The sequence below is a fragment of the Podarcis filfolensis genome (genome assembly GCF_964270895.1).
Source record: "Podarcis filfolensis genome assembly, chromosome: 12".
In the NCBI taxonomy this organism is placed as follows: domain Eukaryota; kingdom Metazoa; phylum Chordata; class Lepidosauria; order Squamata; family Lacertidae; genus Podarcis; species Podarcis filfolensis.
Window position 1 is genome coordinate 57,553,222 of NC_139614.1, and position 23,111 is coordinate 57,576,332.

The 23,111-nt window shown below is 48.5% G+C and overlaps 4 protein-coding genes and 1 long non-coding RNA gene across 25 annotated transcripts in view; 3 read left to right on the top strand and 2 right to left on the bottom strand.

Annotated features, from left to right (window-relative positions):
- LOC310745971 (uncharacterized protein) overlaps positions 1–23,111 on the bottom strand; it is a 105,968-nt gene that overhangs the window by 69,760 nt on the left and 13,097 nt on the right. For 4 of the 19 annotated variants that reach the window (XM_083579377.1, XM_083579404.1, XM_083579402.1 and 1 more), the window contains exons 1-4: positions 16,764–16,898; positions 14,156–14,629; positions 13,881–13,962; positions 2,481–2,563 (exon numbers count right to left, since the gene is read on the bottom strand). The exons of 4 other annotated variants lie outside the window; for them this stretch is intronic. In XM_083579377.1, coding sequence (XP_083435503.1) covers positions 2,481–2,563; positions 13,881–13,962; positions 14,156–14,629; positions 16,764–16,883 — 759 coding nt within the window. In that variant the 5' untranslated portion in view covers positions 16,884–16,898. Of the gene's footprint in view, positions 1–2,480; positions 2,564–3,863; positions 3,946–4,114; positions 4,972–13,544; positions 13,625–13,880; positions 13,963–14,155; positions 14,630–16,763; positions 16,899–23,111 lie in introns of those variants that run through there. 11 more of the 19 variants (XM_083579379.1, XM_083579388.1, XM_083579405.1 and 8 more) reach the window with 7 other exon arrangements.
- Positions 1–23,111, top strand: part of LOC310746011 (uncharacterized protein) — a 104,746-nt gene that overhangs the window by 43,235 nt on the left and 38,400 nt on the right. The window lies entirely within an intron of this gene.
- LOC310746286 lies at positions 8,075–10,504 on the top strand. Its single transcript, XR_014540580.1, has 2 exons — positions 8,075–9,622; positions 10,280–10,504. It is a non-coding gene; the product is annotated as an uncharacterized lncRNA (long non-coding RNA).
- Positions 10,648–23,111, bottom strand: part of LOC310745974 (uncharacterized protein) — a 618,230-nt gene continuing 605,766 nt past the window's right edge. The window contains exon 10 of the transcript XR_014540461.1: positions 10,648–11,135. The gene's annotated coding sequence lies outside the window, so the exon portion shown is untranslated. The remainder of the gene's footprint in view (positions 11,136–23,111) is intronic.
- On the top strand, positions 17,499–21,840 carry LAMTOR4 (late endosomal/lysosomal adaptor, MAPK and MTOR activator 4; the record flags this gene model as incomplete). The annotated part of the gene is made up of 5 exons (XM_083580130.1): positions 17,499–17,556; positions 19,401–19,457; positions 19,727–19,842; positions 20,191–20,308; positions 21,496–21,840. 5 exons carry the CDS (start codon positions 17,499–17,501, stop codon positions 21,591–21,593), a joined length of 447 nt encoding a protein of 148 aa, XP_083436256.1. The 3' UTR covers positions 21,594–21,840.

Genomic DNA, 23,111 nt, shown 5'->3' on the forward strand with positions numbered 1-23,111 from the left:
CTTCTGACCAAAGCTCTGTCCACATTACAAGCATTGATATGGTTTCTCCCCTGTATGAATTCTTTCATGGACTTTGAGATTGAACTTCTGGGAGAAACTCTTTCCACATTCGAAGCATTGATATGGTTTCTCCCCCGTATGAATTCTTTGATGTGTTGTGAGAACCTTTTTCCGACTGAAACTCTTCCCACATTCCATACACTGATACGGCTTCTCCCCTGTATGAATTCTTTCATGGACTATGAGATAGAACTTCCTAGTGAACCTCTTTCCACATTCCATGCACTGATATGGTTTCTCCCCTGTATGAATTCTTTGATGTGTTGTGAGAACCTTTTTCCGACTGAAACTCTTCCCACATTCCATGCACTGATATGGCTTCTCCCCTGTATGAATTCTTTGATGGGCAATGAGACTCTTTTTCTGACTGAAACTCTTCCCACATTCTAAACACCTATATGATTTTTCCACTGTATGAATTCTTTCATGGGAAGTGAGACCATCTTTCCGACTGAAAGTCTTCTCACATACCAAACACTGATATGGTTTCTCCCCTGTATGAATTCTTTGATGTGTTGTGAGATGGGCACTTTTATTAAACCTCTTTCCACATTCCAAACACTGATATGGCTTCTCCCCTGTATGCATCCATTGATGGTCTATTAAACTTTTCTTCCAGGCGAAGCTCTTTCCACATTCCTTGCAGTTATATGGTTTCTCCCCTGTATGAATTCTTTCATGGACTGTGAGACTATCTTTCCAACTGAAACTATTCCCACATTCCAAACACTGATATGGTTTCTCCCGTGTATGAATTCTTTGATGAGCTTTCAAACTTTTTTTCTGGGTAAAGCTCTTTCCACATTCCATGCACTGATATGGTTTCTCCCCCGTATGAATTCTTTGATGGGAAGTGAGACTTTTCTTCCAGGTGAAACTCTTTTCACATTCCATGCACTGATATGGTTTCTCCCCTGTATGAATCTGTTGATGGGCTGTGAGACTTTCCTTCCAGGCGAAGCTCTTTCCACATTCAAAGCACTGATACGGTTTCTCCCCTGTATGAATTCTTTGATGGGAAGTGAGACTCTCTTTCCAACTGAAGCTCTTCGCACATTCCAGGCATTGATAAGATTTCTTCCCCAATGGATTTCTTCGGAGGGAAGTGGAATGGGAGCTTTGACTGAAGTTCTCTCTACACTCAGAATATTTACATTGCTTCTCCATGGTGTAGACATGGTCATGGTCTCCCTGGTTTTTAATCTTTGATACATCACTATCTGCAACAAAGAAAGAAACGGATCACAGCCTCAGGGAGAAACGCAGCCCTCAGTTATTGATCTTTGCTAATTAATGCTTGGGACACAGGAAGAACTGAAGGCAATTAAAAGTAAGGCCTTACAACAGGCTTCACTGCTTTTGTTGACAGCCATTAATGAACATATGTATGGGAACCTGAGTGTCAGGAGTGGGGCAGCAATAAATCACAAGGAGTAAGTGAAGTTAACTCCTTATGAGAAGCAACAGGCTGCTCAGAAGTGTCAGGCCTAGTGAGGACAGCAATACTTCCCTCTGGGTCTGGCCCCTACGAGCCAGTTGTGGGGACTGAAGGCCCTGCCTTCCCACAACTAAGTCTCCTCCTCTCCCAGATTCTTCCCAAGGGATCTTAAATTCCGAAAGAGATATCATGATCCAACAGGGAGCCTTACTGAGAGAGTTCATGATCCCACCATTCTCCTCCATGACTTCTTTATGCAGAGCTCTCTGGTCAGGATCCAGCAACGCCCACTCCTCGTCAGCAAAATGAACAGCTACATCTTCAAAGCACACCAGACCCTAAAAGAAGAAGAGAAAAGTCTTGGTCTCAGACAGCAGAAAGATAATCTTCTACACATTGTGCTGCTGTTTTGTGTCTGTTTGTTGCCGTATGGTTTTAATGGGATTGTTTGGCTGTACATTATAATTATGGATGTCTGTTTTAACCTCTTAATGGAATTGTTTTATTGTGTATTTTAATGATGGGTATTCATCTTTGTGTAAATGGATAGAACTCCACCTGGTGTTCTTCAGATCCTTCTCTCTGCTCAACATTCCCCCCTTTCCTCTCCCCCCTACTGTTCTGGAGGGGAAAACCTTTGCCATGCCCTACAGCCAACTTCAGGGGTGCAGGGGGTCACAGGGAGGGGAAGGAGGGGGAAAGCCCTATAGTGCAACTGATGGGACTTGTGAGGTGAATTCTGGCCACTCTTTTTATGGTTTGTCAGCTGTTTAGAAGCCTATCTTAGCATTAAATGTTAAACTGGTAAATAAAACTGAAGCTACTGATAGATAATACTAGCATCATTCAGAAGGCTAGTGAACGTGAAGTGATTGTTAATCATTCTCAGGACATGGCATGCAATGGCATTTTAAGCCTTTTTTAAGGGCAGATATGACAGAAGTCAAGGAGCTTCTTTGCCTGCAATGCGCCTTCTCCCTACCTGATCTGGTTCCAGAGCTGATGTTTCTCCTCTGCCTCCATGCAAAGATGGATTAAGAGGTCTTGGCAGCATCATTCTGTCACCTGTGAGAGACAAAGGTAAGTGGCCATTAGCACATGCTTTTCTTCGAGGTGAAGCAGTGCACCTCTAACTACAGATGGTGCGCTCTATGCGCGGTACCTTTGAAGGGGACTCAGAAACTAATCCAGAAGGAGGCTACCAGGCTGGTGACTGGGAGCAGCTGCTGGGACCATATAACACTGGTCCTGAAAGACCTACACTGGCTCCTAGTATGTTTCCAAGCACAATTCAACATGTTGGTATTGACCTTTAAAGCCCTAAACAGCCTCGGCCCTGTAGACCTGAATGAGCATCTTCACACCAATCTGAGGTCCACCTCCGAGGGCCTTCTGGCAGTTCCCTCACTGCAAGGAGCAAAGCTACAGAGAACCAGGCAGAGGGCCTTCTCTTGGCCCCAAGTGTCTTGCCCCAAAAGATGAAAAGAACCCACAGATTAGTTCCTAAATCCATAAAATGCAACCAAAACTCCTTCCTCCTTACCTATTGGCCTGTCTCTCCTGACCAACGGAGTCTTCTCTGCCTCACAGGAATCCAGGCTAATTTGTGCAAAGATAATCTTTCCCTGAAAGCGCAACAAGGATTCAGAACAGAGGATGGAGAGAAATATTAGAAAAGGAATGACAATATACAGATTATCTACTACACATTGCTCTGTTATTTTCTGCCTAGCTGCCCCATCTCATAGCCTCTTTGCCCGCAATGCTCCTTCTCCCTACCTGATCTGGTTCCAGAGCTGATGTTTCTCCTCTGCCTCCATGCAAAGATGGAAGAAGAGGTCTTGGCAGCATCATTCTGTCACCTGCGAGAGACAAAGGGAAGTGGCCATTAGCACATTCTTTTCTTCGAGGTGAAGCAGTGCACCTCTAATTACAGATGGTGCGCTCTATGCGCGGGTACCTCTGAAGGTGACTCAGAAACTAAGCCAGAAGGAGGCTACCAGACTGGTGACTGGGAGCAGCTGCTGGGACCATATAACACTGGTCCTGAAAGACCTACACTGGCTCCTAGTATGTTTCCGAGAACAATTCAACATGTTGGTATTGACCTTTGAAGCCCTAAACAGCCTCAGCCCAGTAGACCTGAAGGAGCGTCTCCACACCAATCGTTCAGCCGGATGCTGAGGTCCAGCTCCATGGGCCTTCTGGCAGTTCCCTCACTGCGAGGAGTACAGCTACAGAGAACCAGGCAGTGGGCCTTCTCTTGGCCCCAAGTGTCTTCCCACAAAAGATGAAAGGAACCCACAGATTAGTTCCTAAATCCATAAAATGCAACCAAAGGGAGAAAAAGCTCCTTCCTCCTTACCCAGCGGCCTCTCTCTCCTGACCAACAGAGTCTCCTCTGCCTCAGAGGAATCCAGGCCCATTTCTGCAAAGATAATCTTTCCCTGAAAGAGCAACAAGGATTCAGAACAGAGGATGGAGAGAATATTAGAAAAGGAATGGCAAAGGGAAAACCATTTGGGGATGTTTTCCAAAAGCTTAGTAGAGGATTTCAGGATACTCTCCCTCCTGTTCAGAGCCCCTTGGGAGTATCCAGAGGAAAGTCTCTCTCACCTGCTTTCTCTCTGCCTGCTTCCTCTCCTCTGCCTGACTCAGGAGGAATCCTTCGGCCAGGGCCACCGCCTGGGAACTGGTCTCCGCTCCACATTCCCTCACCCAGCTCTCGATCTCTGGAGGAAGGACAGCCAGGAACTGCTCCAAGATCACCAGGTCCAGCATCTCGGCTTTCGTGTGCCTTTCTGGCTTCAGCCACTGATGGCAAAGGTGGTGGAGTCGGCTGCAAATCTCTCGGGGTCCTTTGGCCTCCTGGTAGCAGAACTGCCTGAACCGCTGGCTCTTCATATCAGAGTGGAGGCTGTCCTCCTCACCCAGGATCTTCTTCACAGAGCTTTCCCAGAATCCCTCACTGCTCCCAGTGTTGATGGCATGGCCCCTTCCTGCTTCAGGGCCGGCTGAGTCTTGCTCATCCATCTGTGTTCTCAGGAAGCCCCCAAGATATCGGAAGGAACCCCTTGGCCTTCTGCTAAGTTCTGTCTGTCCTTATTAAAGCGGCCAGCAAATCCTACAAAGGAATACGTCTTTCTTGTATAAAATTGATATTATTATCATTATTATTTTATTAAAATCCTATAATTCAAAGTTCAAGGTGTTTTTTTAAAAATAATATTGACGGCATCATTAAGTACCTTTTCTAATGAGTCTGGCATCTTTTTTAGGGCCGGACGATGCCTGGTTTTCAACATCGTAATACAGTATATCACCAGCTAAACATCCCAATACAGTGGTACCTGGGGTTAAGTACTTAATTTGTTCCGGACCTCCTGAAACTGTTCTTAACCTGAAGCACCATTTTAGCTAATGGGGCCTCCTGCTGCTGATGTGCCGCCAGAGCACGATTTCTGTTCTCACCCTGAAGCAAATTTCTTAACCCGAGGTACTATTTCTGGGTTAGCAGAGTCTGTAACCTGAAGCGCCTGTGAGGTACCACTGTGTTCTGGTTTTAAAAGAGCTGCATTGGTTGTCCATTCTATTGAAGGGGCTCCCATGAGGGTTCACCTAGACCCCCCCATACCTCAAGAACCGCCGCCTTCCCTACAGACCCTCTGGGGTGGGGAGGCTGGCAGAGGGGGGTCCTCTTGTATTTTGGGGGGCAGGGCAGCCCCAGAAAGGGCATCCTGGTGGGAGTTCCTGGGCTGGGGAATACCCTCCCCTCCGAGGCCCCCCTGGCACCCGCCCCTCTTTCCCAAGGCCTCTGACCCCAGAGACAGGTGTTTCCAGGACCCAAACTCCTCCTGGCTGCAATCTCTGCCCATCTTTCCCTAAAGCGGAAAGACCACCCTGGCCAGCTCGCCCCCTCCCTGGCTGTGCAGAGAGGAAGGAGGGGGGCAGGACCCTCCTCTCCCTGACCCCCCCCCCCGCTGCAGCCCTGGGACCCCTTTCTCCCAAGGGGGGGGAGAGGAGGCTCACCGCATCCCGGGGGCGAGAGGCAGGCGAAACCTCCCCCCGCTGGCAGGAAATGACGGGGGAGGGGAGGGGCCTTTGCTGGGCGGGGCCAGGACCTGGTCCCACCCCCTCCTTCCTTTCCTCTACTCTCTCGGAGCCCAGCTTAGGTCCCGGCAACCCTTGCAAAGCGGAAATGAAGAATCAGGGAGGAGCCCCGCCCAGAGAGGTTTTCTTTTGCGGGGGGGGACAGAAGTTGGCCGAGGACAGAAGGGCTTCCTCCGGTCTTATGGAGGCTTCCAAGGGAAAACACGTGCAGTTCAGATATGAAGATCCTGCAGCTCAGGCAGTTCTGCTACCTGGAGGCCAAAGGACTCCGAGAAGTTTGCAACCGGCTCCTGCAGTCTTGCTAGGAACCAAGCCCGGACTTCACCACAGTCCAGATTCTGAGCTTTCTTGAAGTACAGAAGGAATATTGCAGAAGGAATATTGTATAGGTTGGGGGGGTGTTGCCCCTCCAGCAGATATCATGAACATGCAGCCCACTGCCAAAATCAGCACAATCGCTTTTTTGACTTTTGTGATTTGTCCCCACAAAATACTTCATCACAGTTTCTTCCTGTCTATTCAAAGGGCCTCTGCTGCACGATACCAAATGTAAGAATTCGCTGATCAATGTATCTATGTACTGGCTCACTGGGAAAACTTCAGAAATGCATATAGACATGTGAGCTCAGCTACTCAGCAGCCCCTCTGCCTGAGTGAGAATCCCTGGCATCCTGATACCTGAGTGCCAGACAGGTAGCCATTCCAGAAATAACAAACGCAGATGAAGACAAAAGGGTGGGATTAACTTGGCTGGGAAACAGGGAAATGTAAATGTCTCTTTTCTTACTATTGATGGGTGTTTGGTGGAGGGCAAGGAGAACCATGGGGCAGGGTCCAGGATGCTCAGATTACGGCCACCAGACCTCCCCTTTCATGATGTATTAGTGATGTATGAGTGATGTAGTCTTAGGGGTGTAGCATGGGGGGTTAGCATCTAATAAAAGTTTGGGTTCTCTTTTGTTCGGGGCTTCCATCTTGTTTCACCTGGTGGCAGGTGGGAGTCCTATCGCAACTGTCTTCAAGAAAGACCAAGCCTACTGGCTGCTGCTTTGCTCTGGTATTCCTGGCTGGTGTCTTTGTTTTTTGTCCAAGGGAGCCCTCAGATTTCTCCGTTAACAGGAAGAAGCTGAAATAAACCTCTAGCCCTCCTAGAGGGACAGTGACCACTCAAAATATGTAGGCAACTGAAGGGGTTAATGGGGGCACGCAGAGGAAGATGATGGCTGGCTGGCAAAGGACCCTGTGTGAGAGGCAAGGGAGGGAGGGAAGCTTTTGGGGTTAGCCAGGATTTTTTGGGGGGGGGGAGAACCTCCTTAGCTATGTACTTTTGATTTTTTTTAAATTGGGGGTGGGCAGCTGTCCCTCCTTGCTCCCCCTTGGCTATGCCCATGGGCTGGCAGAAGAAAGGGCAGCTCCCAGGTGAGAGCTGGGAGGGCCTACCTGCTTCTCTGCAAGACAAGGATTAAGATCTGCCTTGAGAGCCCTCTGAACTTTCCCCCATGGAGCCCCCACTCCTGTTCTCACAAGGGCCGGCCAGGGGCCTCTTCTGGGAAGCCCCCCAGCAGGACTAGAGCGCAAGGGCAACACTTTCCACCTGTGGTGCTTCAGGTTAAGAACAGTTTCAGGTTAAGTACGGACCTCCGGAACGAATTAAGTACTTAACCTGAGGTACCACTGTAGTTGCAAACTCATGGCCACCCTGGCTTTTCAGAGAAGGGGACAGAACCCTCTTCTCCCAGACTTGGGGGTCCTCCCCATGTATTAGAGGCCCTCCCCCTGCAGCCCTGGGCCCCCCTCTCCTTCCTTCTCTCCACTGCACCCTAAGGCAGAAAGGAGACTCACCAGGTTCCAGGAGGCTCCACAGAGGCAGCCTTGGAGAGGCAGAGATGCAACAGCCACCTGCCTCCCCTTGCAGAAAGGGGCTTTTGCTCTGGAGGACCCTTCCACTGCTTTCATTTCCTGCCCTGCTAGGAATCCAGCTCAGTTCCTTTGAACCCTTGCAAGCTGAACACAGGCGGCTCACCCCTCTCTCCCTCTGTGGTTTCTCTCTTGAAAGCAGGAGTAAACAAGCCCCACACATTGCATTGCCTTCACTCCTAGGTGCTCTGGCACTGCCCCAGTGGCGTAGCGTGGGTTGTCAGCACCCGGGGCAAGGCAAGTAATTTGCACCCCTAACCCGAGGATTTGCGCCCCCTAACCCATGAATTTGCGCCCCCTAACTCTAACCCCCAGATGTTGCGCCCGGTGCGGCCGGCCCCCCTGCACCCCCACGCTACGCCACTGCACTGCCCACCCACCCCTGTGCCCCCTCCCCATTTTATTCCAGATGCACAGCTATGAGCTGGGTCTTGACTGGGTCTTTCATCAGACCACCGCTTTATTCCCGCTGCCACCTTGGAGAACTCTTATCTGAACACTCCACCCCTCACTTAGCAAAGGAGGAGATGTGTGGTGGGATGCAACTGATTTATTAAAAGAAACACACAAGGGTTTCAAGATAATGTTGGGTACATCAACTTATGATTTCAAATGTTCCTGCTCCTCTTTTTGTCACCTGACTGCAATGGGTGTTACAATGCTGTTTCTCTACTACTAGTCTAGCAACCCTGCTTGACAACAACCACCGCTCTCACACTCCGTCTCCACTGAGGAGGTTGCTGGAGAGGCCAGGGACCATCTTGAGAGACCTGCTCCTTGCCTTGCAGGCCTTTTCCACCCGGCTTGGGAAAGTGGGGTCTGGACTGCTTGCCGTTGCGCCCAAGCACCTCTGAAGTACAGCAAACAGAAAACCCTTTCTTCATCCTGGATTCATTCCATTGCTCCTTGCATCCGCTCAGAATGTACTTGGAATAATCGAAGGAGGACAGCAGGAAGGGAAACCTCAGTTTACGCTTCTCACAGAGGGAAGCCTGAAACTTGTGGCTTTTCTGGAAGATGTTGTGTGTGTGCTGAGCAGAAACCAGAAAGAGCTTCAAGGGGACATGACCACCATCCTGGACTTGCTGAGGATGTCAGTGGCGGTCAGGAGACCACATATTAGTAAATTGGAGGCTCCTGAAGTACATGAATTGCTTGTCAAATTGCAGACGTGACATGAAGCAGGTATTCAACCCCTTGCTCAGTGACTTGCACCTCACAGATCTGGCTATGAAGAGATATTGGGCACTGAGGGTGTGTGCACTCAATGGTTTTGAGAGACAATGTCATTTTTTTGCTGGATTGCCAAATGAGAAGAACACTGTTGCAATCCTCACCTGCATATTCATAAAGTGTCCTCAAATTAAATTCACACACAGCCATTGATATGGTTTCTCCCTGCCATGAGTTCTTTGAAGGGCCATTGAGATTGACCCTCTGACTGAAGCCCTTTCCACATTCCAAGCACTGATATAGTTTACCTGATATGGTACTGATATATTGGGAAATCAACACCACGGCTGGTGGGTTGTTCCCTTCAAAGTGCCACTCAGGTGATTGATCTTCCTCCCGAGCCACCAGTGCAACAGATATCTGTAAACATCTGCACGCAGTATCAACAGACAGTGAAAGTGAGGCTTGAGGCATGGATATGAAGCACTATGTTTACTATTTACAGGACAAAGGAAAACATGGCTCCTCTTACTTTCTTCATCAGCAAGAGAAAAGCAAAGCAATATCGTGGAAATAGCGTATCTGAACTTCCGTTCCCATAACATCCAACAGTGTGGAATGTAAACACAGACACGTAACAGCAACAATCACACATCTGCAACATGGAGGAATGAAATTCCCACTGGTCTCACTGCTATGGCAATGTATAGCAAATGGAAGAAAGGGGAAATCACAAAGGAGGAGTATACACGAGTAGCCAACAGTTGCAGGGAGGTCTAGGCAGGCCAAAGCTCTGAATGAGCTCAGGCTTCGAAGAGAGATTGAAAATAATTTTAGAAGTTTTATTCAGCTGTGTTCAAAGCAAGAGGAAGAACAAGCAAGTGGTAGGTCCTCTGCGTGGAAAGGACAGAGAAATGCTGTTGGGTGTGATACGGAAGGGGGGGGGTATGTCTTCTTCACCTTCTTCTTCTTCGCTACAATATATCAATTTATTTCCAATTGTCAATGTCAAAAGGGACTAAAATCTATAAAATTCATAGAAAATCAACGTGCCAATTTGCTCAATTTCTCTAGGACTCCATCACACCTCCCCTGTCCTCCATAATCCCTCAAGCAAGGTGTCAAGACCCTAATCCTGTCAAATCACTCTGCCAAGCCTTTCCTCCAGGAAATGCCAGTACATGAACTATTGTCTTCTCATCAGGATGTGCTTATCTACGCATATCTCCAGCTCTGCATATTCCCCCCTCCCTCCTCCATATGTTAATCCTGTGTAACCCAACCTCTTCTTAATGTATTCATGATGTAATCTGTGTAACCCAACCTCTCTTTAATGTATTCATGATGTAACTGGGATGTATTTTGCACTGTATTCTGGGACATGGAGGGAAGTTTCAAAAGTTTATGTCACCCCTTTCTCGCTGTTCAATCTCGCCTTGAACCTGTTGCGCAATAAACGTGGATCTTCTGCAGCTTGCTCCTGTCTCCGGCTGAGCTCATCTTCCTCCGCAGGGACCCGCGGACTTAGTCCGACGAGCTGGGTGGCTGAGCAGCCTCGCACCCAGATTTTTACCGTAACAGATGACTGAGAGAAGATGGAACCACTCAGCACCTACTTTGCATCCGTCTTCCCCCAAAAGAAAGCAGTGCCCAACCTGATAACAGAATCAATTGTGCAAGGAGACAGCTGCAGCCCAAGATAGGAAAAGAGGTAGTAAGGGAACACCTAGCTACTATAAATGAATTCAGATCTCCAGAGCCTGATGAGCTGCACCCAAGGGTATTAAAGGAGCTTGCAGATGGAAACTCAGAGCCTCCGTCTATAATCTTGGAGAATTCTTGGAGAACAGGTGAGATCCCTGCAGCCTGGAAGCATGCAAATGTCCCCACCTTTCAAAAGGGGGGGGGAGACCCAGGTGACTACTGACCGATGAGCTTGACAGCAATACCAGGAAAAGTCCTAGAACAGATAATTCAGATGTCAGTCTGAGAGCACTTACATTACTAAAACCCAGAATGGGTTTCTCAGAAATAAGTCATGCCAGACCAATATAATTTCTTTTTTTGATGGAGTAATAAGTAGGTCGACCAGGGGAATGCTGTGGACATAGTGTATCTTGATTTCAGTAAGGCTTTTGACTAAGTCCCCCGTGATATTCTCGCGAGGAATCTGGTAAAATGTGGGCTGATCGAGGTAACTGTTAGGTGGATTTGTAGCTGGTTGACTGACTGAACCCAAAGAGGACTCATTCATGGTTCCTCGTCATCCTGGAAAATAGTGACAAGTGGGGTGCCGCAGGGATCTGTTCTGGGCCCGTTGTTGTTCAACATATTTATAAACAACTTAGATGAAAGAACTGAGCGGATGCTCATCAAATTTGCAGATGGCACCAAACTGGGAGGGGTAGCTAATACCACAGAAGACAGAATTGGAGAACTGGGCACAAACTAACAAAATGAATTTCAATAGGAACGAATTCAGGTTCCGCACTTTGGCATAAATATATGATGGGGGACACCTGGCTTGCCAATAGTACATGTGAAAAGGATCTAGGGGTCTTAGTGGACTGCAAGCTTTACATGTGTGAACAGTGATGCAGCAGCAGCAAAAAAGAGAGCTAATGCTATTCTAGGCTGCATCAACAAAAGAATAGTGTCCCGGTCCTGTGAGACTTTTGATGGGAAGTGAGATTGCAGCTCTGGTAAAAGCTCTTCCCACATTCCATGCACTGATATGGCTTCTCCCCTGTATGAATCCTTTGATGAGCAGTGAGACTTCCCTTTTGACTGAAGCACTTTCCACACTCTTGGCACTGAAATGGTTTCTCCCCACGGTGACTACTTTGATGCCGACGGAAGCTTACACTTGTATTAAAGCTCTTTCCACATTCCGTGCAGTGATAGGGTTTCTCCCCTGTATGAGTTCTTTGATGGGAAGTGAGATTGGTGCTCCGACTGAAGCTCTTTCCACATTCCAAACACTGATAGGGTTTCTCCTCTGTATGAATTCTTTGATGGGAAGTCAGACTTTCCTTCCAGGTGAAGCTTGTCCCACATTCCAAGCACTGATATGGTTTCTCCAATGTATGAATTCTTTGATGGGAAGTGAGACTTTCCTTCTGCCTGAAGCTCTTCCCACACTCTTGGCACTGAAATGGTTTCTCCCCAGTGTGTATTCTTTGATGGCAAGTGAAATTTCCCTTTTGGGTGAAGCTCTTACCACATTCAATGCAAAGATATGGTTTCTCCTCTGTATGAATTCTTTGATGGGAAGTGGAATGGGAACTCTGACTGAAGCTCTCTCCACGCTCCAAATATTTATATGGCTTCTCCACTGTGTGGATTTTCTCATGGTTTCCCTTGTTAATTTCCAATTCATCACCAATTTCCAATTCATTACCAGCTGTATCAAAAAGAGAAAGACATTAGAGCACCAGGAAGAGATAGAGCTCCAAGCTATTATTATTTTTATTATTAATTTATTACCCTTTGTCAGTTATAAAAGCATAGTAAATAGGCTGCCTAATAATAAAATTGTCAACATAATAACATTCCTCTCCTCCACACTTTTACAGGCCATAGATTAATAAACAATGGTAACTTACTAAAAGTCTTACTACAGGGTTCACGGACTTTTCTGACAAGCATTAACAGACATACGTATGTGAACCCGAGATTCAAAAACCCTGGCTCTTTTCTTTGATGGATTTTGTTTGATCTAATAATGGAATCCAATCCATCAGTAAAACAGTAGAAAACTATCCATTCACGGTTCACTGTGGGGCTGTCAAAATCCCAGATATTGTAGGTCAGGCTTCCTCAACCTCAGCCCTCCAGATGTTTTGAGACTACAATTCCCAGCATGCCTTGCCACTGGTCCTGCTAGCTAGGGATCATGGGAGCTGTAGGCCAAAAACATCTGGAGGGCCGAGGCTGAAGAAGCCTGCTGGGATGTCGTTGTTTAGCTCCATCAAAATACTTGAGGTTCATCTCATACAGATTCGTACTGAATTTCAAAACAGGTATCATGATCCAACAGGGAGCCTTACCGAGAGAGTCCATGATCCCACGATTCTCCCCCATGACTTCCTTATGCAGAGCTCTCTGGTCAGGATCCAGCAACGCCCATTCCTCGTCTGTGAAATGAACAGCTACATCTTCAAAGCACACCGGACCCTAATATAAAAAGGGGAAAGTCTTCTTCTTAGAAAACATTATCTACTACACATTGCTTTGTAGTTTTCTGCCTGTTAATTGCTGTGCTCCTTTAATGGGATTGTTTCGTTGTACATTTTAATCATGGATGCTTCTTTTACATGTCTTTCATTGTGTCTTTTAATAATGGGTATTAATCTATGTGTAAATGGGTGGAGCTCCACATGGCGTTCCTCAAATCAGTCTGCGCAAGCGTCCCTGTTTCCCAGATGGAAGGACCCCCTCTCCTCTCCCCGTCTGCTGTTCTGGAAGGGGAAACCTCCCCACTGCCCTAAGACCAACTTCAAGGGGGTGCAGGGGGTCACAGGAGGGGAAGGAGGGAGAAAGTGCAACTGATGGGGCTCATTTGGTGAATCCTGGCCACTAATATTTTTATGGTTAGAAGCCTATTTTAATATTAAATGGGAAATCAATGAATAAAACTACAACTACAGATAAATAATACCAGCAATATTCATAAGGCCAGTTAAGGTGAGATGGCTGTTCATTAACCTTCTGGAATTGCATTTTAAGCCTTTGTTAAGGACAGGCGTGACAGAAACCAAGATGAGGAGAGGGATTCATCCTGGCCCAGAGGCACCTGGCTGCCCCTTCCCTCAGCCTCCTTCCCCACAATGCTCCTTCCTCCTACCTGAACTCTTTCCACAGTCACTGCTTCCCCTCCACCAGGAAAGGATGAATGAGGAGGTCTTGCCATCGTCCTTCTGTCAGCTGCAGGACAAGAAGGTAAGTGGGAAGTCTTAGTGCCGCTTCTCAGAGGTTTCAGCAGCACTGAATACAGAAGAGCCTTTCTAAAAGCCTCACCTGCTGAGTGAATGTTGATGTTTGTACCCATTTCATGTTAGTTGTGCAAAAATACATCTCCCCTCCTTTGGGCTCTTGGCCCCAAATGATTAAAAGAACCTACAGAATAGTTCCAAAACGAACAGAATGTGACCAAACAGCGAAAAAACTCCTTCCTCCTTACCCAGTGGCCTCTCTCTGGTGTCCAACGGAGTCTTCTCTGCCTCAGAGGAATCCAGGCTCCTTTCTGCAAACAGATCCTTTCCCTGAAAGAGAAACAAGGACTCAAAACAGAGAACGGGAAGAAGGATTGGAAAAGGAATGGCAGAAGCAAAAGCTTTAGGTGTATCTAATACCGTTCACTTAAGGCTTTCCAAAAATAGTTGGGCCATTAGAAGAGAGTTTGGGGGAACTCTCCCTCCTGTTTGGAGCCCCTTAGGATTATTCAGTCTCTCTCACCTGCTTCCTCTCCTCTGCCTGACTCAGGAGGTATCCTTCGGCCAGGGCCACCGCCTGGGAACTAGTCTCCGCTCCACATTCCCGCACCCAGATCTCCATCTCTGGCGGAAGGACAGCCAGGAACTGCTCCAAGATCACCAGGTCCAGCATCTCAGCTTTTGTGTGCCTTTCTGGCTTCAGCCACTGACGGTAAAGGTGGTGGAGTCGGCTGCAAACTTCTCGAGGTCCTTTGGCCTCCTGGAAGCAGAACTGCCTCAACTGCTGGCTCTGCACATCTGAGTGGAGGGTGTCCTCCTCACCCAGGATCTTCCTCACAGAGTTTTCCCAGAATCCCCCACTGCTCCTAGTTTGGATATCATAACCTCTTCCTGCTTCTGGGCCAGCTGAGTCCTGCTCATCCATCTGGGCTCTCAGGAAGCTTCCAAGAGATCGGAACGAATCCCTTGGTCTTCTGCCAACAGGGGCTAGCAACTTCTACAAAGCAAACAGATTGTTCCATTATAAAATTGATACACAGTCAGGAGAATAAAAATGTTCCCTGAATTAAGCATGGCTGAGTCTTGCTACGAACCAGGACTGGACTGTACCACAGCACAGACTCTGGACTTTCTTTAACAAAAAAAGGAAGGAGGAGAAGCAAGCCTGTAGACCAGGCATCCCCAAACTCGGCCCTCCAGATGTTTTGGGACTACAACTCCCATCACCCCTAGTTAACTGGACCAGTGGTCAGGGATGACGGAAATTGTAGTCCCAAAATATCTGGAAGGCCGAGTTTGGGGATGCCTGTTCTAGACCTGCCAGGAGGAATGTGATCATGCAAGATTTGCAGGTGGTTGAAGGGATTTCTGTGAGATGAAAGGCCTGGTTTATTCCGCCTTTCAGTGTTTTCAGTGAACGTATGCCACTGGAACCGCGATTGAGGACTCATTTGTACCGAGTGTAATTTGGACACTGGGCTAGACTTGGGGTGCTAACCGTGGGGTCCTCAAGAGTTGCTCTCCCTCCCACTCCAGTGCACATTTCTTTCCTGCTTCAGTCACTTTTTCTAGAACTTGAAATCTGCAACATTCTCAAGGCATACTACTTTGGGAGGTGTCCTTTTGTCTTTGTTCTGAGGCCCAGATACACATGTTCAAAACTGGGCCTAAACCAGATCTAGGAAATCAATTTCCTCCAGGAACGCCTGGATCTGGTCCGTTATGAACCTCTCAAGAACCTTGCCCAATAAGGGGAGGCTGGCAAGTTGCCTGCAGTTACTTAGATTTCCCAAATCCAGGGAGGGTTTCTTGAGGTGTGGTTGATTCTAACCCCGCCTCCTCCAAGCAGGAAGGGACCACCCACTCATGCAGGGAGGCATTGACCACCTCCCTGGCCCAGCCAGCTGTCTCCTCCCTGCTATTTATTTTCATCCAAGAGCGACAAAGGTCCAGACTGCAAGTGGTTGCACTGACTGATCTGAGCACTTAGCCCACGTCCGTGAGCCTCACTAACTGAAACTCATCCAACACAACAGGACTAGACTGTGCTCTGTACACCCCATGAGACTCATCTGCTATTACAGCACAATCAAGGTCTCGGTGGATTCAAGTGATTTTATCCTGAAAAGGATTTGCAAAAAAAGTCACAGTGAGCTGCTGCCGACTGTAAAGGATTCCACACTACCTGGAACAGCCCTGATGGGTGGCACAATGAGGGTGCAATGGAAGCTTCTGTGCTGCCTTCCCTGCCACTAGGTAGAGTCCATGGTGAGCCCTCACCAGTGTCCGGTTGCATTCAACCAGGTTTTTCCTCCACTCCCATATGAGCCATCTCCCAGCTTCTTTCCTTGCCTCAAGCGCTGGAGTGTGCCAGGTTTAACTCTGCACTGCATAAAGAAACACTTTCTTTTCTTTGCCCTCCGTCTTCCAATGTTCCTCGTTATTACTGTTATTATTCATTTCACTTCTATACCGCTTTATATTTTTCAGAAAAATCTCAAAGCCGTTTACAGCATATTAATAAAACAATCCAGAATCAAACATTTCTGAAGAAAGTCAGATATAAAGTATACAGTCAAAGCAACATAACTGACAGGAAACTAAAATATTATCTTAAAAGATTTCGAAAGAAAACATTACAAAGGAGGAGGTCAACTACAGTATACGTATTTAACACAAAGTTAACAAAAAAAACTTAAACATTTCAAAAGAAAGCATTGCTAAGTGAAGTCAGATATAAAATAGATATAGATTATTTGCATTACCTAATCACTCTATAATTCCACCATAATCCGTTTTGTCTGACATATCTGCAAATACACTTATAACTGGGTATTATAGGTCAGTTTTGCTAGGTTTTTTTGTTTTTTGTTTTTGTCGTATGTGTTGTCTGAATGTTCAAGTGGGCTACGACCTCTCTTAATAAATGCGGCTTTTTCATCAATCTTAATGGGATTTATTTGCATGCTCTCTTTCCCTGACCCAAAGACCCTCCCCCAAAGTGGCAGGCAGCGTACTGAGCCAAAGAGAGAGGAGAGTTGCAGCGGACCCACAGCAGAGCTCTCTTTCTGGCTTTGCAGGGACCCCCTTCTCCCCACTGCACCCTCAGGGGGGAGAGAAAGGCGACTCACCGGCTCCCAGGAGGCGCCGCCCAGGCAGCGCTTGCGCAGGAAAAAGACCACCTCTCCCCCCCCCGCCCCTTGCAGGAAGAGAGGGGTTCTTGCTCTGGAAGACCCTCCCCCCGCCTTCATTTCCTCTCCTCTCTAGGAATCCGGCTCGGTTCCTTTGAACCCTTGCAAAGCCGAGGGAACAAAGCCACCCCTCTCTGCATACTGCGCTGTATTCTCTGGAAAGGGACCCGAGGGTCCTCTAGTCCAACCCCCTGCAATGCAGGAATTGCGCTGGCACCCGTTCCTGGGTCAGCTCGAAGCGCCAACTTTCTGGTTAATTGCCAGACACGCTGATTCATGGGGGGGGGGGTTTTGGGGGGGTAGCGGGGGACGGCACCCTCCTGGCTGGGTTCTGAGCGGCTTCCTCCCTTGTCCAGAAACAGGAGGAGGTGGAAAGGGATCTGCAAAGCAGGAAAGCCCTTGGAGAATCATAGAATCACATAGAGTGTGGGAATGTTGTGAGCTGAGGGAAGAGGCGGCGGCCTCCGCAAGATGGGCAGGGTAGGAGGAGGAGAAAGGCCGAATATGACATCATAAAATGTCAATAATAATAACAACAATTTTATTATTTATATGCCACCCATCTGGCTGGGTTGCCCCAGAAGCTCTGGGCGGCTTCCAACACATAAAAACATAACAAAACATCAAACATTAATAGTAACAATCTGATCCTCCTGAACGGTGGCTGCCAGGGCAATGAACACCCAGTCATCTCACTCTCACGCCACGTTCACCATGACCATTGAGCGGAAAAGTAAGTGACAGGAACACCAGTTTTCATGCCAAGCTGCAGCCCATAGACCTTGCTGGTTCAGAAAGGCAAAAGACCAAAGTAGAAGGTGATCAACTGTGGGAAGGGATCAACATCAACAAAGGACTCCTCTGCTCTGTCTGGGGAATGCCATCAGCGTTCTTGGGGAGGAAATAAAAAAGGGCAATTTTGTCCCTTATAAGGACTCCAAGTTAACACACCTTTTGCAAGATTCCTTGGGAGGCAATAGCCACACCTTGATGGTTGTCCATGTGAGCCCAGCAGATTCCAACCTTGAAGAGACTATGCTGTGCTGATAGGGCCAGAAAATAAAGAACAAGCCGATAGTGGACACTGATCCTCAGGCAGCAGAGATCAGCCGGCTAAAGCTGCAGGTCTTACTACTGCAGACCTCATGGAGGGACCCTTCCAGTGTCTGTGGGTGGTGGGCCCTCAGAAAAGGTGCAATCTCTGATGGAGAAAAATCACTCCCTCATGAAGGAAAATGAGAAACTAAGCTGCAGCCTCAGTGAAGCAGCAGCCAGATGGCCCAGGTGCTGGAAAGAATCATTGTGACGGAGCAGCAGAACAAAAAGATCAGCACAAAGCTGGAGAAGCTCCAGGAACTCACTGCGTTGAAACTCGACCCGCAGAAGCTGCTAAAACCAAAATTCAAAACGCCACAAAAACTCTTTAAAACATTTAAAAGCGTTTTCAGCATTTGCCCCAACCCTAGAGTTTGTTCCAGTGAGCCTGGGCTCTTCAAGATGCATAGCCGGGCAATGTCCCTCCAGCTTCCCAGGAGTCTAAAGCAGAGCAGGGGGAGTCTGATTCCTACCCCCTAGGCCAGGTGGGAAAAAGCCTTGCAGGGAGCGGCCTTCAAGACTCACAGCTGGGCAATCTTGGCCACCCTCCTCTGCACACCTTCCAGCTTGTCAACATCCTTCTTAAACTGTGGTGCCCAGAACCGGACACAGTATTCAAGGCAGAAGAGAGTGGCACTATGACTTCCCTTGATCTGGACACTAGACTTCTATTGAGGTAGCCTGGAATAGATTTGCTCTTTTTGCTGCTGCATCACATGGTTGACTCATGTTCAGCTTGTGGTCCACCCAGACCCCTAGATGCTTTTCAGCTGTGCTGCTCGTAAGCCAGGTGTCCCCCATCCTATATTTGTGCAGCTGCTTCTTCCTGCCTTAAGTGCAGAACCTGACATTTGTCCTATACACTCCATGAGCTTTCCATGCTCCAGGTCATGGATTTCTTCACAGGTGTACCTACGCATCCTTTGCAGAGAACGCTCCTCCTCCTTCCTTCCTGTTTAATCTATTCCCTTTGAACTGGTTATACCTGTTGACTTGGAGCAAAGGTCCAAATAAAGCATTGTCCCCCCCTTCCTGGCCAAATGCTCAGGAACAATGGGGTGGAAAGGGAGAAAGAAAAGCCCTGCAGTCCAGCCATGGGTCTCTCGTCCCACCAGGTTTCAATGTGTCTTGCGTGTGGGGCCAGGGAGTTGCAGGTTTCTTCTGGTTCCAATTGCGTATTTTGTCCTTATGTTTTGTGTGTTTATTTCGCATTTTACGCCATAAACCCCTCTTCATCTTCAGATACAAATGATGACAATGAACCTGCCTGTGAGGTTATATTGTCCCTCTGTTATCAGGAGCTCATATTCGTCTTGCTTTATCCTGCTGCTCTTTCAGGGGCAAACAAATAAAGTTAATTCACAATAGGGACCATTGCGAGGAGCTGTAGGCTTTCCTGGACCTTTTACACATTTTACTCCCATTACTGTTTCCCGCTTCTTTCAGGTCTGTTCCTCCCCCCTCCCCCCCCCGCCTCAAAAGGAAGGGAAAAGGCGGGCTTCGAGCGGGAGAGTGGCAGCGAGGCTTCGCGCAGGCGCAGTAAGGAGCTCCCCCGGCGCCGGCCTTAAGCGGGCTTCCACCACGGAGAGGCTCCAGATTCCTAGAGCGGCGATCCCTCCCATCCGCTAAGAGACGTCCTTTCTTCGCTGCCGACCTACAGCGCCCGCTTCCGCCGGAAGTCAAGCTTGGGGAAGTTGTTCGAGGCGGCACCGGCGGGCTCGGTCACGGGACGGAGCATCGGCGATGGTGGGCGGCTCCCCTCCCCCCGCGGGCGGGGAAGGGAAGGGCGACCCCCCCTCCGACCCCCTGACTCTCTCTCTCTCTCTCTCTCCCTCAGGCGGCGACGGCGGCGCTGACTCAGGGGCTGGAGCGGGTCCCTGACCAGACCGGCTACCTGGTCATCTGCGACGGGGCGGTGCTGGCGGTGAGAGGGGCCTGGGGACACGGAGAGCCGCCTCTAGGAGCGGGGAGAGGCCGGGCCCACCTCTCTCCTGGGAGGCAGGCTCTTTGTAATGTTTCATCTTCTATTGTGCTTTTAATATTCAGTTGGGAGCCGCCCAGCCAGATGGGCGGGGTATAAATAATAAATTAATATTGTTATTCTCAGCCTAGCCGACCTCGCAGGGCTGTTGTCAGGGGAGAGTTAAATGCGGGTGGCAAAGCACATGGGCCGCCTTGGGATCCCCTTGCAGGGAGAAGAGGCGGGTGGCAGGGATGCCCCGAGATGCCTACTGACAAAGGACTCTTCTTCTTTTTCTCCCTGCCCTGCCAGTCTTCGGGCGACCTGGAGAACGACGAGCGGACGGCCGGGGTGATCTCAGAGCTGGTGAACACGGCCTGCGCTTTCCGCCTGCCCCGCTGCCCCGAGGTGCCCTTCAGGCGTATCTCTGGTGAGAAGGGGGCAGACCCCCCCCCGCGCTTGCAGGCGGGCTTCCTCCGTGGGGCCTCCCTGGATACAAAGGGGAGCAGGGCTGCATCCCACCCTTTTGGTGGGAAAGGTCAGGGAGCCTCAGGGGAGCCTGGATTCCTCTTGGCCCCTCTTGGCGTCTGCTCTTCTCCCTCCCCCGTGTAGAGTTGAACTCGGAGCTTCCCTGATGCGTCCTGTTCTTGCCCCCTTTCACCAAACCCTAAAGGAGAGCCAGGCAGGTGGTGGAAGGAAGGCTCAGACCCCTCCCCTGAGCCATGGCACCTGCCTTGCATGCAGAAGGTCCCTTGGGGGCTCTCCGATGGCAACTCCAGGTATGTCTACGGAGGACCCTATAGTGGATTCACTGCCAGTCAGTGAAGACAGAACTGGGCTCAATGGACTGAATGGTCTTCCTTGGGAGAAGCACCTTCCTGTCACTGAGCCTGACCTACCTCAGAGGGATGTGAGGAGGAAATGGGGTGACCGCCCCATCAGTGAAGGAGTGGGGAGCAAGTGAGGTTGTTCTTCAGTGTGCTCTGTGTGGGGCTTCCTTGAAACTGCTGTCGGTGCAGGATGCTGCAGCGCAATTGCTGGCAGGAGTGAGGCCTTGTCAGCATATAACACTTGTACTCAGAGACCTGCACTGGCTGCCAATTTGCTACCAGGCCAAGTTTAAGGTGGCAGTTAGAATGTAAAGCCCTTAACAACTTGGGACCGGTTTACCTGTGAGATCACCTAAGCCCGCATGTGCCAGCCTGACCATTTAGGCTGGCTACAGGTGCCACATAATACGTGCACTGCAGTTGTATGAACTTGATCACTTAATGTGGTAGCACCTAAACTCTGGAACTCCCTGCCTATGGATGCTAGGCAGATGCCTTCAGTTGCACTCTTCTCGATCCTGCTAAAAAACATGCAAAACAAGCCCGCCTTGGCATTCAGAGAGTTGATGCCAGTTTAAATCAGTTTTTAGTCTATATTTTTGAAAGTTTAAAACTGCTGCTGTTAATCTTCATCAGTGATAATATTATATACTGCTTTGAGGTTTTATTATAACCAGACTGTGTATAAATATATGAAAAAGTACATAAATGCACCCAAGCACCCTGCTGGGGGGTCTCGTCTCTCCTAATACCCTTACCGGGGTCTCTCTCTCTTTCGTCCCCCCAGTGGTGTTTGGGGAGCACTCCTTCCTTGTGACCATATCTGGTCAGAAGCTGTTTGTGGTGAAGAGGCAGAACAGCGTCCGGGAGCCTGTGATCGTCTGAACTTGACCTGCCCGCTTCTTCTGTAACTGACTTTGGGAGTGGGGGACTCAAGGAGAGTTGGGGTGCAGGAACAAAGCACCTTTTTTGTATGCGTGTGGGGCTCATCTCTGGGTCACAAGAGGGCTGGAGGCTCCTTGGATGCATTGTACATTCTGCTTAAAGGCTTCGTGCCGCTGGGGGTTTGCTCCATATACCTGTGGGTGTGATGGCAGTATCATGTGAAATAAAGTTCTTTGAAAAGAGACAACTAACCCGTTGGACTAGCTTTTTAGTAGAATTGTGGAATTTTAGGGTTGGAATGGACCCTGGGGTCATCTAGCCCAGAACCCCTGACAGGTAGCCACCCAACCTCTCTCAAAATCTCTAGTGAAGGAGAGTTCACCACCTTCTGCGGCCATAGGACCACAGTGTTGGAAGGGACCCTGAGTGACATCTAGTCCAGCCCCATACAGTGCAGGAATCAAGCAAAGAATCGGTGGCAAATGGCCATCCAGCCTCTGCTTAAAAACCTCCAAGGGAAGGTGTTTCTCGGAGGTTCTCAGTTTCTCGTATGGCAGCAGAAGGGCCTGAGAGCGAAGACAACCTGGGGGTCGGGAAATGGCACCCCCCCAAAAAGGTCTGGATGCATCTGGGTAGCCTGGCTCGTTAGGTGATCAGCACAGCACCCATATAATAGCCTTGCTATCCCCTTGGCCTGACTAGCCTCTTTTTAGCAATGGCCCCACATAAGTAAGATTAAATAAAGGTTTTGCTGGCATGGAAATAAGCTCAATACCACACCCAAGGAATGCAGAGAGATAAATCACAAACAACGCAACTCTGTATATGGCATTAAAAAAATAATACACAACATTTCAACACCTTCTAATACATAGAATCTTAAATAATATCTATCATGCCAAAATAATAACCACATAACAACAATATCTCAAAGCCCAACAGTTCAAATATTCCTGAAAGAAGTCCATGAGAATGACTCTGTAGACTTGTGCTGGTGCAATCCCAATGGAACTCCCAACGATGAGATACCTGGATTTCAATCTCTGTTTTGTGAATCTTCTGGTTGGCCTGTAAAGGAACTATATAATGGCAATTCAGTGCTCCACCAAATAAATCAGCTCCAAACTTAGAATGACACTTTGTTCTTTTTGAAAAGGCTATACACCTTGACATATACAGAGCCAAAGCCATTTCGGGCTTTAAAGATCAGCACCAACACTTTGAATTGTGCTTGGAAACTTACTGGGAGCCAGTGTAGGTATTTCAGGACCGGTGTTATATGGTCCCGGCGGCCGCTCCCAGCCACCAGTCTGGCAGCCACATTCTGGATTAGTTGTAGTTTCTGAGTCACCTTAAAAGGTAGCCTGATTCAGAGCTCATTGCAGTAATGTTTATGGTCCCAATATGGACTCTCCATAAATGTTTTCCGATTATTTTGGACACCTGAATGATTGTAATTATGATGAGTTAATAATAGCAGGGGATTTTTAATTAAATATTATCCTAACCTAGATAGAA